Source organism: Miniopterus natalensis, chromosome 21 (genome assembly GCF_054644295.1).
Source record: "Miniopterus natalensis isolate mMinNat1 chromosome 21, mMinNat1.hap1, whole genome shotgun sequence".
NCBI classification, from domain to species: domain Eukaryota; kingdom Metazoa; phylum Chordata; class Mammalia; order Chiroptera; family Miniopteridae; genus Miniopterus; species Miniopterus natalensis.
Genome location: NC_142101.1, coordinates 4,878,715 through 4,900,307, shown reverse-complemented (window position 1 = coordinate 4,900,307; position 21,593 = coordinate 4,878,715). Strand labels below are relative to the sequence as shown.

At 38.4% G+C, this 21,593-nt stretch overlaps 1 protein-coding gene across 1 annotated transcript in view; it reads right to left on the bottom strand.

The window, feature by feature from the left end:
- The window catches only part of LYST (lysosomal trafficking regulator), a 142,307-nt gene that overhangs the window by 86,468 nt on the left and 34,246 nt on the right, over positions 1 to 21,593 (bottom strand). Inside the window, exons 10-17 of the mRNA XM_087828900.1 lie at positions 19,199 to 19,308; positions 16,745 to 17,171; positions 13,518 to 13,662; positions 12,412 to 12,585; positions 8,667 to 8,827; positions 7,688 to 7,878; positions 3,148 to 3,393; positions 773 to 946 (exon numbers count right to left, since the gene is read on the bottom strand). Coding sequence (XP_087685026.1) covers positions 773 to 946; positions 3,148 to 3,393; positions 7,688 to 7,878; positions 8,667 to 8,827; positions 12,412 to 12,585; positions 13,518 to 13,662; positions 16,745 to 17,171; positions 19,199 to 19,308 — 1,628 coding nt within the window. The remainder of the gene's footprint in view (positions 1 to 772; positions 947 to 3,147; positions 3,394 to 7,687; positions 7,879 to 8,666; positions 8,828 to 12,411; positions 12,586 to 13,517; positions 13,663 to 16,744; positions 17,172 to 19,198; positions 19,309 to 21,593) is intronic.

Below are 21,593 nucleotides of genomic sequence, written 5' to 3'. Positions count from 1 at the left end.
AATCTTCCAATCTCAGCCATTGTAACACTGAACTCAAAGGAGAGCTGGCGAATCAGTTGACCTCACAGAGTACCTTTAATTTCCTTTGCAAAACGATTCTAATAATTAGAAAAACACAAACTTCTAAATATTTGTACATGATTACTCAGTTTCAAATCTGGGTAAAGTAAACCACATTCCGTTTTTATTTTTAAAATTAAAATCTGTTAGGCTACAAACCTTTCCCCAAAAGGTCAGGATTCATGCCACGAGTGTTCAGACCTCAACAGTTCCCAGGGTTTGGGAGCTGGGGCACAGGGAGGGCCAGGGGCTTGTTTTAGTGCTAGGCCCTCGGAAAGAAATGCTTTCAGAAGGTTGCTAACTGCTTTTAGCTAGAAAGGTATTTAAATATGTGATGACAGCTGGATCGTAGTAAGAGCCAATATGGCTTTAGAATAAGCCCTACAGCAGTGTGACCTCACGGAAATGCTTAGCATGAGGCATCTGAAGAACTGTGGAAGCCGAAGCAACAGTGTCTCTGAGGGTCTCAGAGGATGAGGTGCCAGCCTAGGAGACATCTCTGGGCTCATCCGGGCCTAAAATTCTACTAGTTTTTCTCTCTTACTCTTCTAAAATGTTTTAAATAAAATAAAAATGTAATTATTTAAATGATGGGAAAAACCAGAAGAGTACTGTAGCTTCATTAAATCTACACTGTTGTGACTCCTTCACTTAATGGAGAAAGCAGCACACTGCACGTGAAGCTATGAGAATAAACTTCATGAGGACGTACCTTCAACATATGAAAGCCAACAGCGCATTTCTGCTTGATCAACACCTGATGAATCATGGAAAGCCCATCACAATTTCCTAACTCATGTATTCTCTGCTGGTTGTATTTAATTAATGACAGTATAACTCTCAGTGCTAATGCTTGAGTTTCTTCACAATCACTGAGTTCCACAACCTAAAAAAAAAAGGGGGGTATGTTTTCTTGATTTGTTGAGAGTAAAAATGTAACGTGTGATTATCTACCATTAGGTAATCAATCCACCAGTTTCATTTGAAAGTTTATTTTTTATTGCTCGCACCCTGTAATTATTTAAGAATTATAAATAAAAAAAACTGAAAGACAACCCCCACGCTCTTCAGTCTCTAAAATAATAAATGAACTAAAATAAAATCAACAACCTTAAAAGTCAGTAGCATTTTATTACTGATATAAAATGTCAGCAAAATGCCTCAGATTTTTGCTGATGAGCCAGTCAACAAACAGGCTCTGGCTGGTGCTGTGTGATAAAGAGGAGTAAAGGCATGACACCTGCCTCCGTGGGCACACTGTTCAGTCTAAAGAGACGTATGTACAGAGGCCATGGATTGTGCCTTGTCTGTCAATTCAGCCGACACTTTCTCACAATTACTCCATGTGAGAAACATACACCATCAGGATAAAAAGCAAAGGAGAATGAGACGCTATAAATTCCTCCAGGGCACACAAGGACGCTTACAGAAGAGAAGATGGCCTGGAAAGAGCAAAGTCCTGGAAAGCAGGGATAGGTGGGTGGCTGCAGGTGGGAGACAGTCGGGAGAAGGAAGGTAAAAGTCTAAACTGGAAGTTTTCAGCTCATCTAGGACGCAGCAGGTTGCCGATTTTGCTGAATGGTGGAGATTAGGCTTAAAAGCTGGTCTATGCAGTAAGGATTTTAAGGAGGTTGACTTTCATTTTTGTAGGGGAGGAGGAAAGATACAGAACAGTGTTTCTAAGCTTTAAATGTGAAAACATACTTTAAAGTCTTAAATATATGTGAGATAAAAAATTAACCATTTTCTCTAAGGATCTAGTCACTGAGTAGCAGTGACCGTAACAAAATTACATTCAATAACTTGACAAAAGAGGAAGAACTAAGAGTACACATTTTGAAATTGTACAAGCTATAAAAGAAGATCACAAAATGATCTGGAGCTAAATGAAGAGCTTTTACTTTTAAAACACTAGGGGAATCTTCAACTAGATATTCAAAGCAAAAAAAAAAAAAAAAAAAAAAAAAGGTTTGAAAAAGGCAGAGGAGGGAAAGAAAAGACAGCTTAGGGTATGGTGAGCCAAATACTAGCAGAATATTTATAAGAACAGTAATAACAACAACACTGATATGTCCCTTACTGCAAAATTATCAAAAGTGGTTCCATTAAAGAAAGGAAGCCAGGTAGGGAGACTGTGAAAATGTGATAATGTGCGGAAGTTATACTTAGGGATATGATTCTGAAAATGAAGGTGCTCAGGGCCGCTTTCATTAACAAGGATACGAGTCCCAGGAAGTAGATGGTTCACAGCAAAGTGACAGCGTCTGCATCCCCTACTCTGGATCTCAACCACCCCTGAAACAGTCCATGCACTGACTGCCTCACCATGTCAGGAAAGGTGCTCGCCTGCCCCCAAATAATGGAATGAAACAGAAAATTAAACAATTTAGGTTAATATAATTGTACTCATAGCAGGAGTTAAACTTCTTATATTTCTCCTCTTTAAAAAAACATTTCAAACCCAAATAAATTAAATTGTTTTTATACTTATTTGTTGACCCTTGTTTTTCCCTGTACAGCTGGAAACTTCAAGGAGAAAACATTTCATAAACCTTAAAGCACACGCTATACTGTCACTGCAGCATGCATTCTTTTCTTACAGGCAATTTCAGTCTTATAATTTAACATTTAAGGGTTCTAATTACATTTTGAGATAAAAGAAAACTCCTAAAATCTTCATGAATTAAAAGAAACTTTAAACATCTGTGGCAGAACGCTTGATGACACTTTAAATATGTGATTTTTTTAAAAATATGTTTTTATTGATTTTAGAGAGGGAGGAAGGGGGAGAGGGGGAGAGAGAAAAAACACCAATGTGAGAGAGAAACTTCAATCAGTTGCCCCCTGTACACACCCCAATCAGGGATCAAACCCACAACCTGGGTATATGCCCTGACCGGGAATCGAACTGGTGACCTTCTGGTGCATGGGACAACGCTCAATCAACTGAGCCACACTGGCCAAGGCATGCGATTTTTTTTATCTTAAAAATTGATGTATAGCTTTTTTGTAATAAAAAAGAAACCCTAAAATTTATCAATAATAAAAAGTTTTTCTTTAGATAAAATTAAAAGCAATGACTCTTACCCTAGCAAAGAGAAAAACGAATATCCCAGTTCCCCCGATCTCGTGCAGAATGCCTTGGATAGTTTTACATTCAGTAGGCTGGAGATTCTTTAGATGATGAAATTCCAATGAGATGCTCTGCACATCTTTTGAGCTGAAGGGTCTCTGAGAGAGCTGGGCCTTCACTTGACCTTTAAGTCTAATAACCGGCTCATAGATGGTGTACTGAGCAGGACAGCACGTTGTATAAACAACAGAAAGGCTTTCCTGAAACACAAATATTTCCCCTCAGTAATGAGATAAAGTTCAAAAAGTTATCGACTACAAGCAAATACTCCAAAGTAAAAAGACACCTAAATCTTTTTCTTCATTTTAAAAGAGACGGATGCTACACTACACAAAGGTGGACACAAGCCGTAAGGTGACTCCCCAGAGGAACAGATGTGCATTTAGCAGTGATCAACAGTATAAACCACAGTGAAGCTGAGAGGTTCCAGCTTTGATTGTTTTAAATAAACATAAGTTATACTTACTAGTACCATTAACAACAGCTAACTCTTATACCACACCCATTACATGCCAGGCACTGTTCTAGGAACATAAATATTAACTGGTCTTTACAACCCTATGAGATGGGACCAATGTACTCAATATTTTCCTTTCAATTTGCTCATGGGCTTGAATTTAAAAGTGACTCTACACACATGCAATATACAGGTGATATATTATAGAATTATACTTGAAATGTATATAATTTTATTAACCAATGTCACCCCAATAAATTTAATAAAATTAAACAAAATAAAAGCCACTCTAAGATCAGATATTGCTTTGTATTAGAATAAAATCCCAGACTATCAGTCCACCTAACTAAAACTGAATAGAACTTTCAATATTTCTCCCCTGCAGAGAGTAGTTTCTATCAGCTTCTGGCTCCCTGTCAAGCTTCTATTAACTAGTCAACCCCTCCACTCACTGATATACCCCAGGACCCCCTGCGGGAGCCTGAATCCACACACAGTACCGAACCCTATATACACTGTGTTTTTCCTATACATACATTCCTATGATAAAGTTTAATTTATAAATGAGGCACAGTAAGAGGCTAACAATAACTAATAATAAAATAGAACACTCATAACAATACACCGCAGTGAAAGTTATGGTTTGGGGCCATCATTATGTAAAATAAGGGTGCCGTGAACACAGCACTGCAACACTGCCACAGTCCAGTCGACAGTCGACATGATCACCCCGGTGACTAACTGCAGGGAACATCTATAGCGGAGGCGCTGGGCAGAGGGATGATTCACCCCCCGGACAGCACAGAGCCGGACTGTGAGAGATTTCATCATGCTACTCAGCATGGGGCGCAATTTAAAACTTATGAATTGTTTAGTTTGGGAATTTTCCATTTAATATTTTTGGACAGGGGCTGACTGTAGGTAACTAAAACGGAGAAAGTGAAACTGTGGATGGGGGAAGGGGACGACTACTTTAAAAATTCTGGTAAATTTAAAATGCAGAATGCACCAGGAGGAGCCCAGGCTTAGGGAAACCATGAACTACCCACCAGTGTCTTCTCGCAGAGGCCTTGGGGCCTTGGGCCTCGGTCGTTTTCAACCTTGGCGAGGTAAGGGCAGTTTGATCACACACCATCTAGCATATCTGCATATACCAGCTAAACGGACTATGACGTCTCCTGTAGATCATTATGCTGGGAAAGCAAACTTCACACCTGTGTGGTTTTTGTCAGAAACCTGACCGGATGCCAGCATGCCTGAACAAGTCCCACCTGACCCCACCTTGCCAGGAGGCACCATCGCAGCCTGACTGCTCACTCAGGACCTCAGGACCCCAGGACCCCAAACTACTGAATCAGGCCTAAAATATTTGCTTCCTAAAAAATTTTCACATAAAACCCATAGAATTTTAATTTGTGATAATTTATGTTGAATTTTACAACTTACATATTGTATCTTCTTTTGAGGCAAAATAAAAGGATTAAGGAAAAGTTTTTTTGCTGTGTGAAAACAAATGGATTAACTAAAAACGAGAGTTGTTGTTCCCACTTGAACAAGGCTTATATGAGCTCCTTAGTCTCATGTGTGGTCCCAAACCAGCTGCATTGGCACCACCTGGAAATTCGTTAAAAATGCAAATTCTTGGCCACACTTCAGTCATCCTGACTCTGAAACTGGCCCAGCAACCCATGTTCTAACAAGGCCTCTGTGCAACTCTGAGGCTCGTTCAGGTTGAGGCCTGATTCCCTGAGGCTTGTTTTCTGAGTGTGGGGCAGTTCTTTGTTGTATGACGCTGCCAGCGCCTGACCTCAGACCTTCAGTTTCCATCCGCATCCACATCTGTTTACACAGATACATATTTAACACTGCCCAAGACTTACATATGTTTTACAAAATATCTGTACTAGGAATTTCTTCTTTACTTTGATCAAATATTACAGCTTTAATATATAATTTATTTTGATTGTGAAATATACACCTCATTAACAGCAAAATACATTCCAAAACAGTAGCCTCCTTCAGTAAATCTCTCTGCCCTATAAGTGCACCTCTCATCAGAAGCAAGTCAAAGAGAAACACAGTTTGAGATGGCCACGTCTACCAGTTTGTAGTAGATCTTCTAAGACTATAAAGGCTCAGTTTTCTAGCTGCTATAATGAAAAAATCCTTCACAAGCTCCTAAAGTGTATACTAGAATAAAATATTAGAATAATATATAAAAAGCAATCTGAAAGACCCCTATAAGCAGAGTTAGCAATATTTTGAAAGCAAAATTCCTAGTTGTTACTTATATTAAAAAATAAATGGGCAAAGGACCTGAATAGACACTTCTCCAAAGAGGACACACAGATGGCCAATAGACATGAAAAAAATGCTCAATGTCACGAATTATCAGAGAGATGCAAATTAAAATTACAATGAAGTATTACCTCACACCTGCCACAATAAATTAACAAACAACAAGTGCTGGCGAGGATGTGGAGAAAAGGGAACACAAGTACACTGCGGGTGGGAATGCAGACTGGTGCAGCCACTATGGAAAACAGTATGAAGCTTCCTCAAAAAATTTAGACCCAGAGATCCCACTTCTGGGAATATATCCTAAGAATTCTGAAACACCAATAAGAAATAATATATGTACCCCTATGTTCATAGCAGCGCAATTTACAATAGCCAAGATTTGGAAAATCTGGAAACAGTCCAAGTGCCCATCAGTAGATGAGTGGATAAAAAAGCTGTGGGACATTTACACCATGGAATACTATCAGCTATAAAAAAGAAACTCTTACTCTTTGCAACGGCATGGATGAACCTGGAGAGTATTATGCTAAATGGAATAAGCCAGTCAGAGAAAGACAAGTATCACATGATCTCACTTATATGTGGAATCTAATAAACAAAATAAACTGAGGAACAAAATAGGACCAGAAGCATAGATACATGGAACAGACTGACAGATTTCAGAGGGCAAGGGGGTGGGGGAGGACTGAAGAGATGAGCCAAAGAACACATATGCATATATGCATAGCCCATGGACACAGACAATCATGTGGTGAAGACTGGGTGGGGGAGCTGGGTGGAAGGGTCAAAGGGGGAAAAATGGGGGACATCTGTAATAGTATCAACAATAAAAGAGAGTGAAAGAGAGAGAGAGGAGAAGGAAGCCATATGAATAGTGAGAGTAAGAATATCCCAGAATGTCCGTCATCTAAAGAATGGATAAAGAAAACATGGTACATCCATACAATGGAATATCATTCAACCATAAAGAATAAAGTACTGATTCCTGTACAACATGGATGAGCACTGAAAACATGCTGAATGAAAGAAGCCAGTCAACAAAGACCACATATTATATGATTCCATTTATATGAAATGTCCAGAATAGGCAAATCCAGAGAGATAGAAAGATCAGTGGTTGCCAGGGGCTAGAAGGAGGCAAAAATGGGGGAGACTGCTAATGGTTATAGGGTTTCTCTTCAAGCTCTTCATGCACTGGAGTTAGAGACTAGTGATGGTTGCACAATCTTATAATTACACCAAAGCCCACAAAATGTACACTTTAAAAGGGTGAATTTTAGTCATGTGAATTATAAATTAATTAAAAGACACTCAAAGGGCTCCCCAAATTGGAAAAAAAAAGAATATTCTAAAATCTGAATATATGTAATTAAATCAATGTAAAACCTAGCATTTATTATTAATATGGAAAGGAGCTATAATAAGCAATATTTTTAGGCTAACATGTTATATTTTCACTATATCATACACATTTTTTTGAATGATACATATAAACTGAACAAAATTTAGTAAACACAGTTCCAAGGAAAAAGGGATGAAAATTTGAAACCTGAAAACAAACTCTGAAGTCAAAGTATTTTAATTTTTTTCAGGAAAAAAACACCACATTCTGAAGAAAGAAAATGTTGAGAAACAAAAAGGAGAAACATTAGAAATCTTATTCACAGCTAGTTACACATTCAAGAAACAAACACATGTACAGTTACTATAAAGTTAAACATAAAATGAAAACTTACAATTAAGAGACCAATGTCCACATCTTTCTTGGTCATAAAAAGTTCTCTGATTTGTTCACACTGCAAAATGTCTTTATTAATATATTTGGAGTAGTCATTCACAGGCTGGCCGTATTTACACGGCATTATAGATGTATGGTTGGGTCCACACGCATATAGATAAAAGGCCTCTTGTGAACCAATCTTAGCTCCTGAATAGCGAAAAAACAAAGGTACCTATTTAAAACATTCTGACCAGAATTTTCCACAAAAAACAAGAAACCAAGAATTTTTTATGCCAGATTCTTTTAGTTGTTCACTATATTTTATAAAATTGATTAAAGCCTCAATTTCCAAATGGATGAATGATGAATTAATATATAGAAAGTTAGCTCTTGATAAAATAACATCATAAAGTTTCTATTTGCTCCTTAAACTAGAAAACAGGGACGGGAGGTTGTTTTGTTTTGTTTTGTTTTTCAGTAAATGAAAAGTATAGCTCAGGAAATTCCTCTTTAAAATGAAAGGGGAATCGGTATCTTCATTCCTTCCATCCATCTACTCAATAAACACTGTCTGGATGCTACTATGTGTCAGGTTTAGTGATGTATTTTTTTAAATCATATATTTTATTTTTCTCTAAATTTTGGATTTTTATAGACTATACTAAAATTATAAAAGAGACAACCATTCTAAGTTTACCTGTCAAAATACTGCATTTTCCAGGATTACAAAATAAAGTTGACATAACATAAGCTTCTTTTGGGGGGTAGTGACTAGGAAGTACACCACTGCATTACATGTATATTTCAATTATAAGAAACATCTAGATTATAGAAATGTTAAAATATTTTAAAAGTCATCTTGAAATCTAGGCAATACAGTGCTTATTAAGTACAAGTAAAGAAACAGGGATTACTGTTTCACCCAGGATAATTTACTTAGTTTAATACTTGTTAACTGAAAGAATTAGGAAATGCTTTGAAGGGGAAAAGTATACCATTGAAGAGCAGTAAATTTCCCAGGTCCCATTTTCCAGCCAACTGCAAAAACTCTTCTTGGGATGATAAACAATGGCCGATCATGCAAAATGTTTTATTGCTATCAGATGACAAACTTGTTTTTCTTGGAATCATAAAATCCAAAGTAACATCAGGTTTCCTACATTAAAACAAAGTTAAATCAATTACTTCAGTGAGGACTAAGTACTAAGTATTTTTAAAGTAAGAGTGCTTAGTAATGGGAAATTCTTGACCAATTTTCTTGGTTCAGTATCAAACAGTTGGTAAAGTGGAGAAAGAGAACTGATTCTGTTGTCTTGGTCAAAGGTACTGGCTGTCCACATGCCCCAGAAACGGGAGCAGAACGGAGGTGCCTGGGGATCCTGCACCAGGCCACAGGAAGTGATGAAGTGACCTAACATATGCAAGTTTTCTGTGTCATGTGACTTCTGCATATGCACCTTCCTGGTTTACAAGTACAACCCAACCACCTTGCCCGAATTTTACCAAGATGTCTTGGTAAACAATTCCTAAAATCTCAGGTCCTCTATGAGGCCTTCAAAGACTATTCAGAGAGAAAAAATCACTTCTTCAGGTTTTGCTCTGACCAGCCATGGAAATGCCAGTGCTGTTTTGCATTTTCTGTTTATTTCAATGCTAAGTCATTATGGAGCTTTTGACTGTCTCTTGTTTTCACAGGAACCCTTATAGGAAAAGGTAAACTAAGGCTTTCTCATGGGTTGAGACCCATGATGGGAGGGCTTCCTCATCTAGTCGAGACTGCAGATCATCAGGCTCTACCCCTATTTTAGGAACGTTTTAAACTCCCTATGAAGATAATGAAGGTAAGTGTGTGACTAAGATAAAGACTTAGAATAAACTAATCTGGTTGGCTCTTAAAGAGGAATTCCACTTTGGTATATATTTATTTAAAAACTTTCCCTAAGGCTTTGTGTTTCATATTTAACATAAATTTAACTATTTATAGAAATACTTTTTAATACAGGAAATATGTGAGATAACTTCTTTTTTTAATTGATGTTTAAATGACAACATGAAAGAGAACTTGCATTACATGCCTCTCTTTCTCGCTCACCAAATAAATGGCCATGACTGAGACACTACTGACCCCTAGTGGCAGTATGATAATACAGTTTTTAAGGGTGACGAGACATTGCATGATCAGTGCAAGATGAATTCAACAAACACTAAGTCTCTACTATACCATATATTCCTATGAGATTTGTGTGCTTTTCATTAAACAAATTAATATAAAATATTAGTAAGTTGTTTTTCAGTGTCATTATATACTATTAAAATGGCCTCTTAAAATGTATTATTTGTAGAAATTATTCTAATGTTTCTGAAAGTGATAAAGGTAGTGTCAAATTTTAATCAACAGAACAATGTATTTGTCCTTGGTCACTTGCTCATTGCTCGATTAACAGATGAAGTCATTAACTTGTATCAAATGGCAAAAAAGCCCCTTCGAGGCAATGTAGACACAAGTGGGCGGGTGAAAAATGGTGGGTGGGAATCAAGAGACTGCTCACTAACCTCAGAAATGTCCATAGTGAGCACTGAACTCTCTCTGAACATGCCCACCGACTAGCTCATGAGTCCTATACCTGTCAGCAGGCCTGCTTCCGAAAGGCTGTAGGGTCAGTGAAAGCTAGGGTTTAAACGAGTGGGCTCACTCTGGGGTCAGGGTCGAGGTTCAACTTTCAGCTGCACCCTTACTGGTTCCATGACCTTGGGTCAGTGACTTTCTCCACTCCAGGCCTCAGGTGCCTCACGTGTAAAACAGGACAATGCATCTGCTCGCAGTGCTGATGGGAGGGCGTCGGGCACATGCTGAGAGTTCAGGAAATGAGGAGAGAGGCCAGGGGAGAGGCCCTCTACCCACAGCCACATCACCAGCTCTAACCTGTCAAACCAACTTAAGTTTCTGAAAACAAATTTAGTATTGGCTGCAGCTGCCATTCAGGCTTAGGCAATTGTGAAGACTGAGAATGTCTCAGAAAATAATTTATTTAGAATACAGAAATTAAGTTTCAATGGTGTGTTTTCATGTATTTTAATGAATAAACAAAACGAAGCCCTTGATTTTATTTCCAAAATGAAGCCCTTGATTTTGTTCCTTCCTGTGGCTGACACCTGGACTAGCTACCCTACAGCCATCACAGCCGTCTGCCCCTCCTCCCTCTAGTGCTGCAGCCACTCCTTTAGTCTCCAAAGGCCTTTCCTCCACCTGGATGCTCGGCCTCCCTCCTGCTCATGACACCTCCAGCTCCTCCTCCAGCATCAGCCTGAATAATCTGTTCCTGGAGAGGCCTTCCCTGACCCACCTCTCTGAAGCAGCAGACCTGATATTTTCTGTCTCGGATCCTGTTTGTTACCTTCATGGTATTTGTCACAATTTGTATGTTTTCATTTAACTGTTCACTTATTGTCTGCTTCCTCACTAGACTGTGAGGTCCAGAAGGCACTGCACATGGCTGCCCTGTTTACCACTGCACCCAGGCTAACAGCATGTGTTCAGTACACACATAGAAACATGTGCTGGAGCCCAGCCAGGCGTGGCTCAGCGGTTGAGCATCAACCTGTGATCCAGAAGATTGCAGTTCAACTCCTGGTAAGGGCACATGCCTGGGTTTTGGGTTTGATCCCTAGTAGGGGGCGTGCAGGAGGCAGCCGATCAAGCAATGACTCTCTCATCATTGATGTTTCTCTCTCTCTCCCTCTCTTTTCCTCTCTCTGAAATCAATAAAGACATTAAAAAAAAAATGTGCTGGATGAACATATGAATGAATAAAAAGAGGCTAATTTGTGCAAAGGATATATTCTATATTTCTGTGGTCTAATCTACTTGCAAGGGGTTTTTGACAGAACTGGAAGATAATGTATATAAAGTACTTAGCAAAAGATCTGCAACACAACTGGTACACAATGCTTTATGGTCCATTCGATTAAGTCCAGACTCCCCATCGTAGCATTCAGACAGCTTGGCCATGCCCACTTATTTTTCCTTATTATTCAACTCAGACTCTCCCTTCCAAGCCAGTTCGACCCTTTCCCAGGCCACACTAGTTTCCAATTTGTATCCCCTTTCATGGAATTTCATTCAATAAAGTACTTCCCAACTCTTACAAATCCAAGATACCTTGTAGCTTTCTCAGGGTTACACCTTACATTAAGATATTCCAGAAAATGTTTCTTATTAACTTGACCCATAATTCTCCTGGTCAGTAAACATCCTGTAGTACTCCCTACACCTGAATCTGTCACCTGGTATGTTTCTAGGGCACTATCCTATCACTTGATATATCAGCTTCTCTTTTTCTTTAGTCATCCTAATTTCTTTTGAATCCCTGATTTTAATTTCGGTATTAGCCTTATTAGTTACTTAATTTAAATAACCTTTCTGGATTAATTTTATAATATATGTGCTTGAAGAACCAAACTATAGTTCTTTGATCTAACATATATTCCACATAAATATCTAAATGTCCAGATTTCTGTGTTGCTCCCTCAAACCCACATATTAATTTTCAACAATTACTTCTATGGGAAATTACTTTTGTATGGAAGTGATAAATAGGGAAATACTGAACTCTGACCTATGTTCCTATATTAATATATAGTAAATTTTATCTGTAGTTTTCTGCAATCTGTTTTAGAAGCTGTAGCAGACTAACCTTAAAATTGTGAGTTCAATAAGTATTTACGAAAAATGTTTCATACCTCTGTCCAGAGACCCATATGGAGATTTCCCCATGCATATTCTTTTTCCCCTGGGGCTGCTGTAGGTAGGTGAGTACTAAATGTTGCCATTTGCTTGGGAGGAAAACATTCTCCAATGATTCCGCCTGAGCTAGTAAAACAGCTTTTGCATCATCATTTGAATCCACGCACACACTACAGAGGAGAGAAAGGTACAGGCTGAACACATGGAATTTCAGATCTCAATATTAACGCAAGTATAACAACAGTAACTGTGGATATTTAAGGGAGATTTAAAACCAGTTCTATTTCTAAACTAACTTGAAAAGTCCATAGGTCCTTGTTTTACACCATAATCTGTTTAGTTATTTTATTATATCATTACCTCAATCATGAAACACAGTAGATTAGGTTCATTTGCTAGTGTTAATAACTTAGGCAATAATTTTCAGAATTCAATTTGCAAAAAAAATTTATCATTGCTATTGCCCTTTTAGAAATTACAATGCAATATTTGGTTCACACGAAAATTAATACGTGTTGTACATAAATGTCCAAATGCCACGATGCGTTGGAGGTCTAACCTACTTTGAGGAATTGCTGAGAGAATTAGGATATAATATATACACAGTACCTAGTAACCTTTATAACCTTTACAAAGCATATATCCCTAAATAACATTGTTTACTTAGTTTTAAGTTTTATAAAAAACAGTTTCATACTATTCTTACTCAATACAAATAAAAGACTTGTATCTATACTAGTTAACAAAGGAGGTAGGAAAAAGGGACAAGATAGCAAGATCTTAAGCTTATTAGATAATGGCTATTAAATATATAATCTGCATGGAAAATGGCTATCTGATTTAACACCTTAAGATCATTGCAACCTGACAGAATACTTCCATAGATAGGACCTAAGTATGGATCTGATTTAAAATCTGAGAATATAATTTTCTTTAGAGTTTAATTATAGATTTTTAGGTAGAATATATTGTTAAAAAGGTGGTATTTAAATCTCTTTAAAAAACTGCTGTAACGCTCATTATTAGTAGATTTCATACTTCTGTCTCTTACATAAACTACTTAAATACATGATCTACCCATGGGGTTGGGGGTAATCCATACCGGAAGATGAACGTGCCAGTGTGGGGATCTGCCCACACTTGGATCATCAACGCTTTGGATCCCAATGAAATCATGTGAATACAGCCTCCTTCTATGAGTCTTTCACCAGGATTCATGTACTCTGCACCTTCTGGCCTGTCGCTCTCTATGATAAAAAGATGTTAGAATGATCAGTAAAGCAGTGGATAAAAACTGAGTAGAAAGTGAATTTAAAAGAATACAAAGCATGATTGTTTATTTGTAGTAAATTATTTACCCAGAATGTCTCAACATGCCTGTTCCAAACAACAGAATTTCCAAAGTTTAGATGTTAATTAACTACAAAAAAGCACCAGTAGTAAAAACAGTAACTGAGTGCATTAAAAGTTATGAAATGTTTTTCCAGTTATCCTACATCTTAAAATATTTAATAACTTTTAATGCTAAGTGAAATAAGCCAGTCAGAGAAAGACATATACCATATGGAATCTAATGAAAATAAACTGACGAACAAAACAGAAACAGAGACATGAATACATTAGACTGACAGCTGTCAGAGGGGAGGGGGGAAAGGGGACTAGGTGAAAGAGGGTGAAGGGAACAGCCAAAGAACATATGTGCATAGCCCATGGACACAGACAGCAGTGTGGTGATGTCAGAGGGAAAGAGGGGCAGAGGCTGGGTGAAGGCGGGCAGAGGGGGGTAAAATGGGGACATCTGTAATGGTGTCAACAATAAAAAAATAAAATATATGATAACTGAGGACTAATTGCAGGAGTGATTTAGCCACCTGTGACGACACCACAGTAAACTATTACAATCTGTGCCACGATGCTTTTACAGATTGGATGGGCCACTCTGACACTAAGGACCTCAGCCCAGGAAACACACACCACCATCACAGGCCCTGTACAACCCAAACCACCCTATAATTATTATGATAGCATGATTTTAAAAAGTTAATCATATTAAAATTCCTTTTAGGAAAAGTGTTTGAATATATTCCCAGATGAGTGATCTTCTAAAGGGATTGCTAAGTGTTCCTAAAACTCCAAGCAGTGTCTCTAAGACTAGCTAAGGTAAAATGCTCTGTGCTTTGGGCTGTCTGGTTTTTCATCCTGACTTAACTTTCTTACCACTTAAAACCCAGCACTGCCTGAACAGGTGTGATGAGCTGAACCCTCAAGCCATCCATCTACAGGACCATGATGCATGCTTTCTGGAAAGCTATGTTAATCAAGATGTACTGAAACACAAATGCCCATCCAGAGGCTAAGGCTTTTAGAGAAGATGAACACCACCACTTATTAAGCTGCATACATATTTGTTATTTTTCAACGGGTATAACCACCACCATTTTTTAAGAATACTCCCCCTAGCAATGATAATGGTTTTTTAAAAGAGTTAAATTCATGGATTATTTTGAAGACTGTTGTCCAAGACATAAGATGTACAGAGAACTCACAACCAATGTGATATTAAAAAATTGCCATATCAAATCTGAACTTGTACAAATTAAAGACTAGTACAAAAACCAGTGTGTACTCAGAAACTGTGAAGCAGGAACATTACAGGTATTTCCTAATTTAATGTTCACAACAATCTTAATAGGCAAATATCATCCCCATTTTGAGGGTGACAGATCTGACGTGCTCAGCTGGTTTAGCGGCAAAGGAGGTGTTATTAGTGTAATATTTTATTCCATCTTGAAAATTTTAATATGTTACTGTTTTAAAATGCTTATGGAAAACCCTCTTTCTAAAATGTGTTCTAATACATTTTTTTAGTAGCCACTGTCTTTTATTCATTATCACCACTTCCCTGGTCTCCACACTTCCATTATTCTAAAAAAATTTTAAATTTTCCCAGTACCTGCTTTTCTCAGATCACTGTGCATATTTATTCACTTTAGAAGAGATTGTTTACACTGTGACTGCCCCCACTTAAACTATGAGAAAGCAATCTACACTGTTTACAATGTCGTAGTGACAGGTGGTTGTAGCTCCCTCCCCTCACCAGCTAGAGAAATGGGACCTGCTGCTGAACTTCATCTGCAATATAGGCAGTCTGAGAGCTCACCTCACTGGATTGTTGTGAACATGAAATGTGCATAGAAGGAACTGAGCAAAGTGACACGCACATTCAATGTACAACAGGTAGTGTTACCATCAATCACATCACACAGACATTGTTTCAAAACCATAATTCTTAGGTGGCAACATTCAATTCACAAAAACAATGCTCTAACTACTTGAAACATTACATATTATCTGCAAAGATTTTTCAATTTAAATTGGCTTTCTAGGCTAACCCATAAAAGTACATAAACATGCTATCTAATAGCATGGACATGTGTCTGGACTTGGAGCTCCAACTGTGACTATCAGGTGACATCACCCACCCTTCAGTCCTGACAGTGTCATTAAAGACCTTCCTTCCATCTCTAGGTCAGTGGTAGAGGACCTCCCTAGAAACCAGACAGCAGGGAAGGCCCAGTGTCCCAACCCAGAGGCTGCAGTGGGGCATGGGTGCTCCTCCATACATGCATAACCCCTAAACACCTGTCTTACCTGTCACCTCATCTTTTCCATGGACCCTAAGAATCAGCCTGCCTGCTTTACTTCCACCACCACCAGCTGCTTCTTAACAAACAGGTTCTTGCTGCCCAAGTCACACAAGGACCAAGGTGCCATCTGCAACCAGCACAACAGCAATCTGACTCGTTATAAAAAGGACTGGAATCAAACCTATTCCACCTCTGGAGAATGGCTGGTGCACTCAAATACTCTGTGACAAGAGCTCGGAGAGAGGCACTGATGGAAGACAGAGCTTGAGAAGCAGAGCTTGAACTAAAAGAGACAGGAGAGGAGATGAGGGATGACCAGTAGGTGCAGGGAAACAGCAGGACAGAACTATGGCTAACATCAGGAGCCACCCTAATCCAGGAATGGGACCAGGAGATAGGCAGGAAGTGGGGCTGGTGACCTCTGTGGCAGTTGTATGTGTGGTGTGTGTCCCCCCCAACCCCCATCCACACATAGAAACACACACACGGGAAAGTACAGAAGAAAATGGAGTTTTCAAGGCTATCTGACAACTCAGGCTATGGTAAGTCAGGACCTGACATCACTAAGGCATTTAAGGTGAAGAACATGTTAAGAGTAAGTTAGAACATCGCTATACTCTTACTGGTCAACCAAAGCTGCTGCCCAAAAAGGCTGAGTGTAACAGATAAGCAGTCGTCATACCTGTTCCATCAAAACTACTATCCCGTAAAATTAATGACCTCTTTCCTTTCCTGATCTTCTTTCGTTTCTCTGTAGAGCTCTCAGCTTCATGAACACACTCCACATTAAACCACAGGGAAACGCTGAACCCTTCTGACAGGTGCGGCCAGCAGTTCTGCCCCGGTAGTGGCAGGTGCACCGGAGCGATGTGCCAGGAGGAGAGCAGCTGCTGGGGAAAGCTGTCACTGTCGGCCTCTTTCCTGCTCCATGAAACACGTGCCCTTCTCAACAATCCCATGGCCTTACTGTTGAGAATCCCAGGACACTTTGGTGCTGAAACATCACTGCTTAGATTCGGAGTGTGCAGCAAAGGGAAGGTCACATACTGTAAAGGGCTCATAGCAACGTCACTTTCAACTATTTTCAGAATACCCAGGAGAAGAATTTCCTAGAGAAAAAGAAAAACAAAACTTTACAGTCATGTTACAAGGTACATAATACTCTTGAAATTCAGGCTATAAATGAACATACAAACATACACATATCAGCATTCCTATTTAAATACCTCCTATCTACCATGTCATTACATTTTCATTTTTTGTATAGCTAAGATAAAATATGAGCCTGGTCGTGCGGCTCAGTGGTTGAGCATCAACCTATGATCTAGAAGATCCCAGTTCTATTCCTGGTCAGGGCTTGATCCCCAGCAGGGAGCATGCAGAAGGCAGCCGATCAATGGCTCTCTCATCATTGATGTTTTTATCTCTTTCCCCCTCTCCCTTCCTCTCTCTGAAATCAGTAAAATATATATATATATTTTTAAAAGATAAAATATGAGACTTCATCCTTAAAATGTGAAATCTCTTATGATTGATTTGTTTTAGATTTTGATGCATTTATGGTACAAACCTAAAAATTATGACTCAGTCTTAAGTATTAGAAATTAAATTATTATACCAGGAATCATTTCTACCAAAGAAAGATGTTTATTCCCAAGCAGAATATAGTTGCTTCTCTCAAATATTTTTATTTCTTTTCTTCTAATTTTTTTTATCCTTGCCTGAGGATATTTTTCCTGTTGCTTTTCAGAGAGAGAGGGAGGGAGAGAGAAACATCGGCGTGAGAGAGACACATTGAATGGTTGCCTCCTGCCCTCAGCCCCGGGGGCTGGGGATCAAGCCTGCAACCGACGTACATGCCCTTGGCTGGAATCAATCCCAGGACCCTTCAGTCCACTGGCCGATGCTCTTACCACTGAGCCAAACTGGCCAGGGCTCCTCTCAAATATTTTTAAATAAGGGATAGAACCTTACAAAATCTCCGGGTTGCTGAGTGATATTTATGGTATGATTGACTATAAAACTGAGTGCTCAATTACTTTCTAATTTATTTTACATGCCAAAATCAAATGAATGTTTTCATCTGTGTTTGGTAAACTAAAATAAGGTTTTCAGATTTTATTTATAATTACAAGTTTTCAGTTAAACTGAAATGTAGAATGTATAAAAAAGAGAGGAAATGAGAATTTAATTAAAGGGAGAAGCAATGACAAAGGACACAAGTAAAAAAAGGATTAACCTTAAGTACAATGCCCTACTCATGCACAAGAGCATCTAATGTTGATTATGATGGAAACACTCGCAGAAAAAGTAAAAGGAATGTTCCATAAACACAGTCAGTCCTCAACTGTCTACACGAGTGGTTTGTAAGTGTGGCTCCACAGAGCTCCCTCAGGCTGTGGGCTGGTCGAATGCACAGGGCTCAGGAACATCAATCTTGCTTCAGAGGAAGTAGCTCCAAAGTTTTCTGTTTTATCTGCTTAAGCTTCCAGTCAATATTTTGTTATCAAAATGGATTTTTCATCAAAAAAGCCTAAAAGTCACCAAGTTACACCAACAGAAAGGAGAAGTGATAGAAGACAGCGAAGAGTGGATAATAATTTTCTAAAAACAGGATAAGTCCCAAAATGGTTATAATTACTCATAATTAAGTTGTCTTTGGTAATTAAAATTATTTAGCATTTCTTAAGCACAAAAAAGACTGGGGGAGGGGTTGTGGTAAATGAACTGTGATCCCACTGAAATGTCTGATTAGCCAAAAACAGAAGTGAAATGGTTAAAATATGTGCAAAAAATAAAATAACTGGAGCATTGACCTAGGATCCAGGATATTGCAGTTCGATACCTGGTCAGGGCACATGCCCAGGTTTTGGGCTCGATCCCCAGTATGTGGACGTGCAGGAGGCAGGTGATCAATGACTCTCATCACTGATGTTTCTATGTCTCTCCCTCTCCCTTCCTCTCTCTAAAATCAATAAAAACATATTTAAAAAATAAATAAAATAACGAGAAACTTCACAAGTAGTAACACAGAGTATAATTACCACAGCAAAAGAGAGAGCTTAGTGATTTTCAAACACTTTAAAAAATACTCTATTAAATATCAGTGAAAAATTTTAAATTATAGCATATTTACTGTACAAGGAGTTTTCTCCAGAAATATTCTCAAAAGAAGGGTTAGCTCTTCCGAACACGTTCTTGAACTCATCAAAGACACCAAAAGATCCACCAATACTCTCTGGCATGCTAAATTAAAGAAAGATAGAGGGAAAAATTAAAGCCAAATACACAGTTAATTAAAGAAACGAATAATTTCATTGAAAAAGATAAAAGACTGTTGTCACATTTCAAGTGGACTATAAACAACCTAATAATCCAAAAATTTGCTGAAGAAATAACAGTATGGTTAAATGAAAATCAACAGACAAAAAACAACAAAATCACTTTTTTTAATGATTGGTTAGCTCCAAGTCAAGTAAAGGTATTATTTAAAGCAGCATAAAAAGGTGACGAGATTAAGCGAAAAACAAAACAAAAAAACAAAACAAACAAAAAACTCACAGACACAGACAACAGGCTGGTGATTGTCAGAGGGAAAGGCGGATGGGGGGAGATAGAACAGGGTAAAGGGAGGATAAGTGGTGACAGAAGGAGACTAGACTTGGGGTGGTGAGCACACAATACAATATATAGATGATATATTACAGAATTGTACACCTGAAGCCTATATAATTTTATTAACCAATGTCACCCCAATTAATTCAATTTAAAATTAATTTTTTAAAAGCATAAATTAATACAGTATTCATTAAGTTGACATTGTTAAGTACCATAAAATAGTCTTTTCATCTTGAAAATGTTTACATTATATTTTTCACTTTATAAATTGAAAATTAGATGACATAAATAAAAGTAGAAGTACTGAAGATTATGAAAACACTTAAATATCACAGTTAGTTTGAACATTTTCTTTATTCCATCATGGGGTTTAGCATAAAATATAATCAGTTGTACACAAATTCAGAGAGCTTTGAAGAGCTAATAACTGTAGCACACATTAGTGTTCAAAGTATATTTACATGCATTATCTCAGTTGATCCTCACCGCCCTCCAAGGAAGTCTTACAAATCAAATATGATCTCAGTTGGGGACATGACCAGAATAACCCTGCTGAGAAGCCTGGGACAGCCCTGCTGAAGCCAAACATTCAGAGGAAGCACCAAATCAGCTGGCACATCTGGAAGGAAACTTGCTAAGAGATGGTAAAGTAGTAGGGACTTTATCCTGTAACTAATAGGACTCCATTAAAGGTTTGAGAGTAGGAACAAAATGTGATCAGAGTAAAGGGTATATGCTTAGATTTTGTTTTCAGTTCAAAACTGACAGGTTACAGTTCAAAATGGAGGCATGCGCACACACACACACACACACACACACACAGTATTTCCCTGTCTACCACTGGAAACTCACTGAGCTAAAAGTACAGAATTACAAAAATGAAGAAGCACACCAGGTGAGAGATTTAAACAGATTTCTGGAGAATGGAACAGTAGATAGACAGAAGAGAAAGCTGCAGCCTAGAATCTCTGAATTACAAAGGGGCTCAGAGTGGAGAGCCAATATGTGTGTCTAGAACCTGGAGAAGAAGAATGGGGCTGCCACACAGGGGTTAATAAAAGATGTGCCTGTGAACATCCACTCCACTCCTCTCCTTGATCCTGAGTATGGAGCACAGATCGCTCAGCTTTTACCTTTATGCCCCCAACCTGATAACTCTTCGGAAACTGAATGAATTGCCAGGCAAAGCTGGGATGTATAGTAGGATGTTAGTACCAGGGCTACCAGGTATAACTGAACAGTTGCTTATGAAATATCCAGAACAGGCAAATCTATGACAGGAAATAGACTGGTGATTGCCAAGGGCAGGGGGAGTTGTGGGGGGGAGGACTATGGGGAAACAGAGAGTGATCGCCAGGGGGTATGGGGTTCTTATGGGTGATGAAACATTCCAACACTGACCATGATGATGGTAATACACTGAACAACACTGAGCTGTGTGCTTGAATGGTGAGCTGTATATGATTATAGCTCAATAAAACTGTTATTAAAAGACAATGGAATAGAATTTCTCAGAGCTAAGCTGGAAATGTCTTCAGATCAAAAGGATCCACTGGGTGCCAGCACAATTAATAAAAATATACACTAAATAAGGAAATGGGGGGAAAAGGGAAGCTTTTCCTCGGAGTACAATCCCAATTAATAAATGTTAGAGAAATGATGGAAATAGAAAGTCACTATTTGGCAAAGACCACAGTACTAACTGTTTCAGTCAAGAATCATCAATGGATGCTAAAATTAGTGGGTTATAGTATGATGGAGAAAAGGGTATTTACACAGTTCTCAAGTTATCTCCCCACAAGATAGTTACTATTATAAAGAGAAAATAGTGACTTTACAATGGAGAGACCTGGCAAGACACCACCTTAACCAAGTGATCGAAGTCCACATCCCCAGTAATCAGACATAGATGT